This window comes from Pleuronectes platessa, chromosome 16 (genome assembly GCF_947347685.1).
Source record: "Pleuronectes platessa chromosome 16, fPlePla1.1, whole genome shotgun sequence".
Taxonomy (NCBI): Eukaryota; Metazoa; Chordata; class Actinopteri; order Pleuronectiformes; family Pleuronectidae; genus Pleuronectes; species Pleuronectes platessa.
Window position 1 is genome coordinate 8,651,938 of NC_070641.1, and position 13,743 is coordinate 8,665,680.

Consider the following 13,743-nt stretch of genomic DNA (forward strand, 5'->3'; position numbering starts at 1 on the left):
TGTCATAACTTTGTTTAGAACAATTCTATACAAATGAAGTTATTATTCATCTTAATAAGAGGATTTCCATTTTTTTCATAACTTCACTATATCATATAAATTCAAGTCCTGCATTCAAAATGTTAAAAGTCCTCAAATATTGTTGCCGCAGTTTATTTTTAAGTTTTACTTTTTTGTATTCTGGAGTGAAGGTTCTCAGGACATCAACCGCCTGGAAATTATAGGATCTCTACATAAATAAACACACTAAAGTCAGCGAATTAAATCAACACCAGCATTTTTATTTTTCTCCAAAAGCATGTAAAAAGAAAAAAAAGAAAGAAAATGCACAGAATGATTGTGTATATAGGCGCAGAAAGGAGGCGCTTACATTTGAAAATGTTCCATTACACAAATAAGCAATAGAGAGAGAGAGAGAAGGGAGAAAAGAGGAGAATAGACATCAAACACAGTCCGAGTGTCCTTTTGCTGTAAGGCCACCTCAATCCACAGGTCAAGTCAGTAATACAGAATACATTTCCAAAGATGCATACATTTAAAATGTCTCGATGACAACAGCATTGAAAAGTAAGTCCACATCAAGTTTAGCACAAAAATGAAATGATTCACAGATCTAACATTGAAAACGTTACACTGCAATCATTCACCTGAGCCTCTTGGCACCAGTGTAAAGTGTACCTTGTCTGCTCTGTTACACGTAGACGTTGCAATTCACAGATTTTGCAGCTGTACCTTGGCGAACTGCTAACGGAGAATGACAAAGACAGCATTTCTAGATACAATACTCTTGATTTTAAAGCATTCTCAGGGATCCAGAGGACCGGTTTAAAATAATAAAAAAAAGGAGGTAAATATAAGATTTACATTGTCACACAGAAGGGTTTTAATTGGGGTACATTATATGTGGATAAAAAGTGGTTTGATTGGAAAAATGAATGCTGGTAAAGTGAAGTCAATATATGTAAAAGAGTGGGACTCAAGAGTAACCAGGTCTGCTTCTGAAAAGGCATGATCAGGAGATTTTTCTTTGTAAAGATCTGTGCACTCAAAAGGTCTCAATTGAAAAAAAAAAAAAGCAGTAAGATCAGCTATTTGTTTCATAGGCTTCTCTTAAAAAAGTAGCAAATATCCATCCGTTAAGTTTAGCTTTCTATTCTGCACAGCATGCTTAAATTCACAGTTACCCTTCAGTCACAAAAAGTACTTTGTGTCATTCAAGTGTCATTCAAGTCTCAGTGATATTCAGACATTTTGTAAAATGAGATATTTGAATGGCTTTAGACTCATTCTTTGCACCGAATCAAAGAAGAGTTGCGGAAATCTTGTCTAACTGGATTTAATTTCTCTTAGGTGTTGCAATTAAATACGATCAAAAGTGGCTGGAGTGCAGTAGCTGCACTGCAAGCTGAGGCAACGTATTCAAAAACATCAAATAAAGGCTCTGTGGAGAACTTCTTGGGCAAAGTAATTTTTCTTACTCTTACACTACTGTCGCACTTTCCCCAGCAGGGGGTGCTCTCCACTGGGTTTTGCAAGAAGCACATCCGGGGACCAACAACCAACTGTGATGAACCCTCCATCAGCCACCTACTGTAAATTCAATATTAAGAAATAGGTCCAGGGGCTAAGATGTATTTAGCTAATAAGACATGAGTTGAGAGCAGGAAGGCATTTATTTAAAAAGGACACCTGCTCACGCTTAAGGGGATGAGTGGGGAGAACGAATAACAATGAATCTTCAAGTGGGCGTGTCTATTTCCCCCTTAAAAACTGGCACATTATAGGAAAACACTCAAATACAGCAAGAAGGGAACTCATCAGAGGATGCCAAGAACTGAGTGTGAAGTAATAAAGGAACGAATCTGCGTGGTTTCTTGCTAAGATTAAGCTCCGTCCATCAACCTCCACATTTGTAGCACAGAACCGTAATTGAAGTTGAATTTAACTGCGTTTACAGCTCCTGTTAAAATGTTTCATACGATGAAGTGAAGCATGTTCACAGACGACGTCTCCCTGCGATTACCAGAACCTTGTCTGGTGATCACACATGGTCGTATGTGCAAGACTAGAGTACAGCATGACGGGGAATGTTCACTAATCACGAACTACAGCTCTATGTACAGATAGTATACAAAACACATTTAGAGAGTTCCAGAAGAATCTCGAGGGTAAAAGCTCAGAGAGGATCGACTTATGCCATGACATCGGAATCCAAACTCAAGTGCCTTCTAAAAAACGTTAAAAAGTGGTCTGCTATGCATCATGAGACAAAATCATTCACAACACAAAAGATTGATACAGTCATAAGATAAGGCTATTAAGACTCAGTCATACCAACATGCAACGATAAGACTCAAATCGGTCATTAAGATAAGAACCGACGATGGGATGATGCGAACAATAAGTGAAATAAAAAATAAAAACGAGAGGTGAGCTGTTGCTGATGTGTGCGGTTATGTTACAGTACTCTGTACCCTGTTTGTTCCTCAAATATATGAAACCTGACAAACTGACCAAACTGTCACAGCAAAGTCACAATACCGAGGACTATTATTTTGATTTGTGTTTTGCTAACATGACGAAATGTTAACTATTTGTTTTAAATCCGTGGGTGAAAATTGACCTGAGTGTATGCTCGACTGCAAAACATGGATGCGCCGTAACCCCTCTGATATGTTTGCCTGAGCATACAATTCATATATTTAAGAATTAATGGGTGCAAATCATTAAAAATAATAAAAAATATTATTATCGGAATACTCCCCATACCAGAGAATGTTTTTGGTCACAATCAACAACCAACTCCATAGAGGAAATTGGAAAATAAAATTAGGAAAATACAGATATCAATAATCGCAAACCCAAAATATATCCCTAAAGTAAATTTTTAAGCGGTATGGATTAAGACTGGCCAGTCTTTTCCTAGCTGTTTGTGCATGCATCGGTTCTGATGGCATTTAAAAAGCGAGTGAGAGTGTGGGTGAGTTAACAGATCCCCAGCATACGAGGGATGTGTTCATTGTGATGTACTGGAGGTGTTAGTTACGAGGAGGAAAGGAAGAGGCAGAGGGAGACATGATTATGCCGTCTTTGTCATATTTTTTCTGAGTCCTTGGCGGACCAGAGCTCTTTGTGCTGTTTGCGTCCAAAGCCCTCGTCATAGTTGCCTTTGCTTTTGAACAGCTGTTGGAAGTGGGGCTTGCAGTAGAATTCGCCTTGAAGAGCTGCAAAGGAGCCAAGGCTGCAGGAAAGTGAGACGTTGAACAGTTAATATACAAACCAAAATGAAGTAAACACAGGGATAGTAATATAATATATAATATAATCACCTGAGTTTGGCATTGCAGTGCTTGCAGCAGAAGCATGTTGTATGGAAGACCAGGTTGTTGGCAACTAATCTCTCCATTGGGTAGACAGTCTTCTCACATGTTGTGCAGACTTCCTTTTGAGTCTTAAAGCTGAAAGACTGAGCAACATAAATTCACAATTTACTACCAGATGCACCAACAAGAGGCGATCTACACCTTGATCTTCAGTGAGATGAAAGCTACTCTTTTACAAAGACACAAAATGAAGGAAGGACTTCCTCTGCTTTTTTCCGAGATCAAAAGCTGATGAAAGTGAAGCGGGGGCAACAATAATAACAGACAGATGATGAGAGGACTGTGAATGAGGGATGAGAAAGAAGACAGGCAGTGTATATTTTACCTTTGATCGCTGGACAGGTTTTTCTTCGGTGGGGCCTCTGGTGTCCTGGGAAAGCAAAGAACAACAAAGTGTAAGACATTCGTGTACAAGATGAATTTGAAATGTTCTTGTGCAGGGCCCGTTCAAAGACCTTCTGGTTGGGATGTGCTGTTTGCTTGTCCTGTAGTAACGCTGGTTGCAACTTTCTTTCTGTAACTGTTAAAGTGGACTGCAGTAAAGAGCCGCTGCAAAGTAAAGACCTGCTGCTGAACTCGGTCCACAGAACCCTGAAGCTGCAGCACCGCTGCTGCACAAACAGCTGTTCACCGGTTTATACAAAGTGAGCAGGACCTCGAACTGGGGAATCGGTTACTGTTACTTTTGTCAGGAACGCACTGCTGTTGTGATCGCCAAGGTCATTTACACTGATTAGTCCCGGCCAGCGTTGCCTTTAAAGCAGAAGGCTGATCCAGGATTTTTTTTTTTTTACTTTAACATTTCAAGATGTGATTTAAAACATTTTGACTGTTTCCCCAGGGATAAATGCATGGATCTTGATGAAAAACAACAAAAACAACATCCCCAATGTTAAGGGGAATGATATCTTGTGCAACATATTTGAATTTAAGGGGACTAGAGGTATGTACTCTACTGAGTGACATTCCAGTTTAAAATGTATATATATATTAAAAGTATCAATGTGTCTAAATCCTACCAAATTCTTTTTTATGCTCTTACACTTGCTAAATGTGACGCTTCTAAGATGGTTGTGAAGATAAGGGTTTCACATACAGACGTACAGATTTTAATTAGAGAATAGATGTACAGACTTTGGTTAAGTTCTTACACGGAACTACAATTATTAGGTGAAATCCGCTCCACATATCTAACCCATGCAGATAACAAACAGCAGAAGAACTTCACACGGATGGAGGTTTTCTACTGTCCTCTTGTTACCTTGACCAGTCTGTTAGTATTGTCAATCTGATCTCTCCACCTCTCCTTCCACTTCTATTCGCTCCATCTGTCTCTTAGCACCCCAGGGAAAGGATCAGGTGCCTTCTGTCTGGTCATGTGAGCCGCGCTGTGGGACGCCCAGCATGACACTGCTCTCAACATAACATAGCAGAGCGGCTAAGAACCTGCCTTCTAATTCAGGAACTCCACAAGGCAAAATAACTGGAAATCTAATAAAATGGTGGGACATTTCTCAGTGAAATAACATGAATGACACTTATCTGTGAAATTACTTCACGTTCCTTCCATGCGTATAATAAAGAGTTTCTATCACCCAGCTCCAATTGGTAGGTTTTATACTTTGATGTTTCTGGCTGCCATTTAACGCAGGCCGCCAGCATTTCTGTGCACACTATAGGTGTCGTCGTGTTTGTCATCTAATTGCAGTTTGGCTGGCGATGACAGCAGGAATTAAAATACTTCCCCCAAGGCGCTGAGAGGGTTCAGAGCAGAGAGAAAAGCTTCAATGATCTCTGAAGCAGGACAAAGTTATAGGGTAGTAGTAAGTGTGTGTGTGTGTGTGTGCCCTCTGAAGTAGTGCAGCCTGTCCCCAGCAGCCACGAGCAGGGCCTCATCTTTAAGCAGGACTAACAGGTAGTTCAAGCGGATAATAAACTGACAGAGAGACATTCAGACGCTCGCACAGTAACCGCCATGGAAAAGCCAGTGTGCAGGGAAGAAGGGCAGCCTCTGTTCAGGCGGGGGAAAAGTCCACTGCAGACTCTGCTAAAACCCTGTTATGTAAGGCCGCTTGGCTGGAGCAGGAGGAAGGGCTGGATGAAGGGGCATTGTGGGACTGCGACCAGACTTGCAAAGATGGCGAGCGCTTCGACAGATAACTGCTGATTGCTCTAACTCTTATTAGGGAAAAATGAAGAATCAAGCAGATGCACAGCAGCAAGAACGTGCATCCACCTTCTTCATAAAAATATTGACGTGCTGACGTGAGTTGAGCTCAAAAGCTGATTAACTGACTAATGAAAAGCATGTAAAAAACTTTAAACTTTTCCTTTTAAAAGTGAAGCAAAATGGCTGTATAAGGGTCAGACAAATGGGATTAAGCTTTCTATCACATTAATAAACTAGAACTCAGTGAGTCTCCTTAAATTCAATCAGGCTGCACCAGATTTTTTACATCAAGATCCATGAATTTCTGCATGGGAAAATCTGTGAAAATGTCAAAAAAGATTCCTGGATTCGTCCCAACACTTGGATCTTTCCTAACCGAAATGAGATCCTTAAAGTAAGTCCAGAGGTTGCCTCAAAACAAAATGGACAGGGGTTAAAAAACCTAACCTCATTGGCGGAGGACCAAATGTCACAAGGAGATAAGTAATGAAGCTGAGTATATTAACAGTTTCTCTTCAGAAGACATCAGCACAAAATTGGCGCTGTACATTAACCACAAAAACTGCTAACAAAGATGTTGGATTCACTGATGTGCAACATATCTTCCAACCAAATACAGCCTGAGGTATGCAAGTCATTGCTACCACACTGTAAAGAATAGAGTAATATCTCTGACTGTTCCTCTTCATATTGTCTCATGTTGTACAGTTGACAGCCATTTCCTTCTTTGGTAAGCAGCCACTTAGTGCTTTTGATCTTGTTGAGTGGTGCATTAAAGCAACAGCAGAGTGTTGTCTGCACTTATGAGAACCGACGACATGCTTTAGAAATAAACGTCTCATTAACAGTGAGGCCGTGCAGCTTCCTGTAGATGCAATCATGTCTGTCTCCTCTCTATCCCTGGATCCTCCTGAGTTCAGTTAATGTTGCTGTTAGCAGCTCAAACTTTGCTGGTTATCTAGCCGGCTGCTCGCTCAACCGACCGACCACTTCCTGCTGCAGTGGGACAACTGCTGAGCTGACACGATGCTGATCTTCTCCAAATTATTTAACACGGTGGAAAAATCAAGTTTGACTCAGAGAAATTGCCACGGTGTATTTGTAGAGAAGGTTTACTTCAGTGAAGTAAACCTGAGCACTTAAAAGAAGTCAACAGCAGGCTATTTGTACATATGAAATCAAATTTTGCTAGAAAAGGAAAACTGATCTGAGAGAGAGAAGATATGCCAATGTTTTTTTGGAAGTTTAAAAAAAAACTAAGATTAGTTACCATGTTAGGGAGTAGGCACGCATTCCACGCACACCGGCAGGCTCTAGATAAGCTTGTGACATCTAGTCTTCTTTGGCCTTATATGTACATGAGTCTCAGTTGCCACCAAACTGCTCAAACGTGGCAGGAAGTCATTATGACACATCTGACTTCCTCTGTCATGCAGGGTCCCGACGGGAACGTCAGTTTTGCTAGCAGCTAAATTCCATCCTAATTACCAACCACTTGTTCTGTACAAACGCCTCATCATGCAGAGGGAATTAACTGATCAGAAATATACATCTCACACAGCACCACAATGGAGAGAAGACGTTGCATGGTGTCGGTGAATGAAACGCCTTCGTGAGCACAGAACATGGTGTTCACTGTTAACATTTGTTGTGCAAGTAATTAGCTCTGAAATGCCCGGCACCGCTTTAACTGTGAAGCAATTGGACATAGCAGAGTGTGAAAAGCTGGAGCCTGCTAGAGAGTTGTATCTTACCAAACAAAGAACACTTTCACATAAGTGGGGAAATCTTGCTGCAATGGAGCTTCGGCTCTTACCTCACAACGAGTGCTCGCTTTAATTTTCATCACACCTGATCAGGCCAGCCTGGGCGTGTACCATGTTGTGAGTTCATGTTGAAAATCTTCCATGAGCCTCCAGTCTAAGTGGGCGACCCTTTTCTCTTAGTGTTTGTTTAAAGACTTAGTTTAAGGAAATACTCTCATTTTGCTTCCATATATTCAGTGTCAAACTACAGCCAGCAGCCGCTTCTCTCAGTGTGGGAAAACAGCAATTTTTTAACACATAACTGCCCAGTAGAATATAACTTTTGTATTAATTTGTGCTTCTAGCGCAGATCCAACAAGATCTAAAGAGTTGTTTATAAATGTGTAATGAATTGATGTTCACGCTGACTAATCTGATTCTGCATCATGCGAAGCTGCAGAAGCTGTAAGCAAGGGAAAAGGTCGGAAGCTTTCTCGTTTCCAGTTCTAGTTTGACCAATCATTTTTGAGCTAGGTTTCGGTTGGCCCGCAGGTGACTGAAATGCATCAGCTATCTGCTTTTTGAATTTATCTGCATTCAAAGGCAAGTAGCTGTTGATAGAGATTAGCCAAAATGTCATCTGGACTTAATACACCAACAAAAGTTTCCCTGTTTGTTTGGTGTGTTTGATATAATAAACTAGACGAACTCTTAACAGTGAATGACAAACAGAAGATGGAGTCTTGGCCCAGGTCTTTACTGTCTACACTGGAAGCCTCAAAATATTGACTTGCTTTAACTGAACACTGAAGATCTTGAGTATCCCCTGAAATTATTCTCATCAATATTAAGGGTAACAGGAGACAATTTGAAGATATATGCAACAAGCATGCACCTCAAAATAATTTCTGTACATGCTTTTTGAAAGGAACCAAAACTACAGTCCAGACAAAACTCTTTTCTAAATTACAGCATTTTAAACGTCTGCCAATGTAAACTACAGCCATTTACACCAGCTACAGCAACTGTAAAGACTATTAAGAGGGTGAAAGAGTTCAAATGGGAAGAAGAATCTCCTCTTCCTCTTGTTGTATTCTGCCCATTAGACCTATAAAGAGAGCCCCTCCCTCTCCCCTGCACTTGCTCATCACTGAATAGACACCATGGTACGCGAGTCACTGCAACAGGCCCCTAGAAGGGAAGGCAGGCGCTATGTTAACAAATGTCTTATGTCATTAATCCAAAACAAGGCTCCCAGTCTTTCTCATACCTTAAACTCCGAAGCATGATCATTATTTAATGTTTTGGGAAAAGGTGGTGCAAAAAATACAGTTGGTAATAAGCCCAGCTATCAGTTGTTAAGCCAATTGTAACAAACAACATTTTTCAAGGCAAGTTCTAGCAAATAAACCAGTTTTGAGGAATTTTGTTTCAGCCTGCATTATAGTTTTTGGACCCAGATGCCATGGCACGGTTTCAACAACTAAAACTGCTGCTGCAGGGAAGATATGCAGCCGCGTCTTGGCAGCAGTCTTCCATCAGCAACTCTGCACATGAAGAGACTGGGCAAGATATGTGGACGAGATGACTGAGAAGAAGAAGAAAACCATGCAGCCCTAAAGGAAAACCCCTTCCCTGTGCGGCAAATCATTAGTATTAGCACAACATGAGACTGACTGGGGAACTGGGTAGTGGTAGGATGAAACTGTCTGGTCCTTCCGTGCAGATTCACGTCACCAGTCTGCAGAGTAATCACATCTGGGAGAGAGCGTGTCAGGTCTTTTGGTCAGACACTGCTTCTCTTCCCTTTGACCAACTTCCTGTGTGAAGCGAGACAATGACGGGGCATTTTGTTGTGTTTTAAGACAAAGGGTATTGACCGTTTGTGTGTCTCATTACTAAAACTGAAACTTTTTTTTTACTTGTCTGCAAAAGCTTTTCAGTTCCAGCTCCAAAAAATGCCTGATGTATACCAGATAACAGGAACTTCAGGATCGACTGATGGGAAAAAAATTCTCCAGATTTTTTCAGTGGACATTGAAAAGCTGCAAAATTGCTAAAATAGCCGATTGTTTTTTGGCAAATACCTAATCCACTGATTACCTTTTTGTTTCACCTTTAGATTCTGTATCTATGAAGGTTTCTATTTTAGTGTAGTTCTGTTCAAAGACGAACTGAAAGTTTTCAGTGGTGGAAAATCCAGAACACACATTCACAAATAGCATTTCTGAGATTTTTACTAGTAATGAGTAGTCAGGAACTTTGGCTCCCACGACTCAAGTTTTGACCTGTGTGTCTTTCTTTGCCAGAAAACCCTCAAGTGATTCCTGGAATTCAAATCACTTAAATTATGTAAGATCTGTCCAATACCAGACTGAAAACTGGTTCTTGTCTATTTCTAGTTAATAAAGCCAGATACTAATGATTGAATCATGAATAAAAAAAAAGCATCAAGTCACAGTTACTTATCTGTGAACCTGAACTTATAAACCAGTGGTTAATGATGGTTTGCTGTAGCAGCTGGTCTCTTTGTAATTTTACTTCTTAAAAATCGCAAAGAACAAAACATGTGACGGCCTGTGAAAGTATGTGTTGGGTAGCTGGAGCCTGTGTTGACTGGCTCGCTGTCATCTGCAGCCTCTTTGAAGGGGTTGTGAAGAAAACTGCCTCCAGTGCTGCAACTGATCAGACGTTATCACGGAGCAGAGAAGAGGGAACACCTCATAAAACCAAATTCTCCTTCAGGACTGGAATTTAACATGACTAGCCCTGTCCTGCAGGTAGCTACTCTGCCATCGCAGAAAATGTCCATCACATGCTGAAACTAAAGGGTCCTTAAACTGTGGATCCAGATTTTAAAGCCAGGGACAATGAAGGACTAATGCTTCTAACCCGTTTTCCACATAAGGCTTATTTCCAAAACATTATATGTGGTTAAAACACACAAATTTCCTTAAGAGCTCAACAGACTTGAAATGTGACATGTAAGCAGCATTTGGTCATAAATGTCACTAGACACCACAAATTTTCCAATATTAAGAAGATTGGCTGCTATTTCTGATTACCTGAACCCAAATAAGGTCATTCTCAGAATAAGCTACAATCTAATTAGTCCCATTATGTTGACATGTCTTAATCTCCTTCTAACGTCGGGTCGAAGTTTTCAGTTTCCAACTGCTTGGCGACACGTGTCCTGGGTATTGGTGTCCGCAAGTTGGAAAAATAACAAGGAGTATAAACTGTTGCAATATTAGAAAGAAAACACTCTAAAGAGGGAACGTTAGCATCGTGCTTTTAACTATTAGACCTTTGGGTTTTAAATATATCGTAGGATCTTCGTCCGTATATTACGTGGTGGAAGTAATGTTGACCTGAGCTTTGTAATGGTAATATAATGTAACAGGAATATGACTGAAGTATTCTATCCAAAAATCATTTAAACATCATAATCTGACTAATGTCTGACTCAGTGTAAGGTCAATAGCCCTCTTATAAACATAGTAGTCACTGAAATAAACGAAACATTACATGTAAACCAGATTTCCAAAAATAGATTAGTGCTGAAAGCCAGAGGCAGAAAGCAATGAGAGTTAAAAAAAAAAGATATGATCACAATGCAGCATTTACCTTTTGTCATCTTATTGAAACTGATTTAAAGTTGTACAGGTTTAAGAGCTAAACCTTTACAACAAACTGAGACCTGACTTTCTGAAGATCAAAGACATCCAAATAGATGAATCAAATCAAGGCGACAGGACATTAAGTGTCTCGCCTTCAGTGTCTGAGCTCAATATAGACTTAAGTTTGGCTTAAGTGATATATATATTCTCCAGAGGACTAGACAAACAGAAAATTGCACCTTTTTTAAAATTGAACAGAGGAATAGTTCATTGGATGCATGTATGTGATGCACTGGTAAACAGAAACAAAATGTACACAAAAAAATATTAAGCCATCAATCCGAAAAACAATCAATTACTTATAGCCGCCTAGAATTGTCACACAATAAAGGAATGGGAGAGAATTGGATGAGAATGCTTCCAATACAAACTATTTATCCGACCACTTTTCCCTGCAGCTCATTGGCTCGGGACCTGCTGGCGACCCATTTAAAACTGCTCTTCACATCTGACAGCAGGCGAACACCCCCTCTTCCCAACATATGGTGCCTCTAACGTGCCCAGCAAATCAGGTTGTTGTGCCGTTAATGGTCATTGTTTGACAGATGAGCACATGGTCAAACAAAACGAAAATGATATTAATCCTAATTTTGCAGATTTGTTTAATGGGCCTTTTTTCCTCAATCTGCATTATTAAATTTGTGTTTTTTAAGAAACAAAGTCAGTCAAATTACCACAGCAGCCTGGCAAATCCCCCAGATCACTGACGTAAATCAGCCAGCAGAGCAGGGTGTCAATCTGGGCCGTCAACTCTTACTGAAAAATACAGTCCACTGACAGTGGCAGGAAATGAAAATCACCATATACAGTGTTTACTTAAGCCTTGTCACCATATGCCAGGGTTATAATGACAGACTGCTGTTGATGTGGTGGCCCGGACGGATAAAAAGTGGTTTTAACCGACCACAGGGCAGCTTTTAAACTATGTGACAAAACAAACACAGACAAAGACATTTGTATACAGGCAGAGTGGAACACATGTCTTCTCCCACCCGGTGTATAGTTTTGGATCTAATGTTGATAATCCTGTTGCTCGGCCATTCAGGAATTACTCACAGCAGCTGTTAGCGAGGTCATAAGAGGCTGTGGGTATTTAACGAATCATTTAACCTCAGGTTTTAATGGAGTGTGGTTACACGTACTGTAACCACATGTACATGCATGTAAACACTATCTGTTGGTTCAGAGGTTGAGGAATCAAGACACTATGGACTGACCTTATATGGTCATGTATACAAGGATAGGAATAACCAGGTCCTTCATGCTCCGTGCAGATAAGATATGTTGAATTGGGCCGAGTTGATATTTTGTGAAATTATATAACCATAAAAGAAATCTGTCCGTCAGATAATGAGAAACATTTTACAAATCTTAGGCAGACATCACATGTGTTATACCACCTCAAAATTTACAAGCATTACATCAATATATTGGACTCTGGTTATAGCGCTACTGATACAAATGCTATTGCTATAACTGTTTATGCTGTTCTATTATGACTGTGTGGCTGAGGCACATGATCGTCCTGACTCGGTGGGATCATGTACAAGAGGATATTGATAACCATGTTTCTCATGGCTCCTGTAAATATGATATCCTGAATTACATCAGCACCAGGGTAAACCTCGAAAGTGGGATGGTGAGCTCGATGTGTGGATACGGTCTGATCAAGGGGTTCGGTAAACACAGCCGCCATTAAAAGAGTGGCATCGGATGAATATTCTGCTTTTGTTCGTGAGCTTATTCGTTTAATTGCGTTTGCTCTTTGTCTCCAGGGTTGGATCGTTGGCAAATCCCTCGCACGGACTGCTCGGTTGTGTTGCACTTGGTTTACCACACGCACCACTCAGCAGCAATAGCTCGAATCGGCAAATACACATGTTTATCTGCTTTTGTTCCAACCAATACCGAACAATTAAACCACATGTCAATTAACACCAGGGGCTAATTTGGAGGAGAATGGCACAATAGGTGACCGGGTAGTAATGGAGCTGGTTGGAAAAGCAGGGGTAACTCGAGTTGCATGTTTTATTCAGTATGTTTCAATCACAATCTGGGGTTAATATTAATTAGCCACCAAGCTAGCTGCCTAACAGTCGTTTTAACGTGTGGCACGTTGCTAGCATTAAGATCAGCATAGCGGCGGGCGTTCCAATGCCCCTAAAATAAACCAAATCTCCTCCCGTGCCTTGAACACCGTGTATAAATGAAAGATTAACACCGTGGCTTACACAACACGGAGGCGGCTGCCGCTTTGCTAAAGCCTCACATCATCACCTCACCTCGGCTCCGAGAGAAAAGAGGAGCCGGGAGGAGAGCGGGGCTGCGGAGGGAGGGAGGGAGGGAGAGAGCGAGGGGAGGGGAGGCTGCGGACACACAACAGCCGAGCAGGGGCACTCACCATCTGCGCTGCTCGTGTGCGACACACCGGCTGGGAAACACGTTGGCTCGGGGGCTGGAGGAGGATGAGGGCTCTCTCATTCACCGCGGTGAGGGGCTTGGAGGCGGACGCTGGTGCTGCGGTGCCGGTGAGTCTGTGCTCCGCTGCTCGGCTTCTTCAACCCTCTGCTTCGCTCGTCTCTCTCCGGCAGGATGTCGAACCCGATTGGTTCTCATCTGCTGGCGGGGCGTTCACGGCCTGCCGGACAAACCAGCGCTGCGTCTGGAACGAGGACGTCACTCTCTGTCTTGTATCACAGTTCCTTCCCGCTGGGGTCGGTGGGTTGTTTGTCTCGCTTCTGTTTGTCGTTTCCTTGATGTGCTCT

The 13,743-nt window shown here is 41.4% G+C and overlaps 1 protein-coding gene across 1 annotated transcript; it reads right to left on the reverse strand.

Annotated features, from left to right (window-relative positions):
* Positions 1-260: 260 nt before the first annotated feature.
* On the reverse strand, positions 261-6,971 carry limd2 (LIM domain containing 2). The gene is given in 5 exon segments (XM_053443163.1): positions 261-3,100; positions 3,103-3,241; positions 3,330-3,466; positions 3,709-3,753; positions 6,824-6,971. Coding segments are annotated over 5 exon segments (345 nt in total). The 5' UTR covers positions 6,827-6,971; the 3' UTR covers positions 261-3,079.
* Between the last annotated feature and the right edge of the window lie 6,772 nt (positions 6,972-13,743).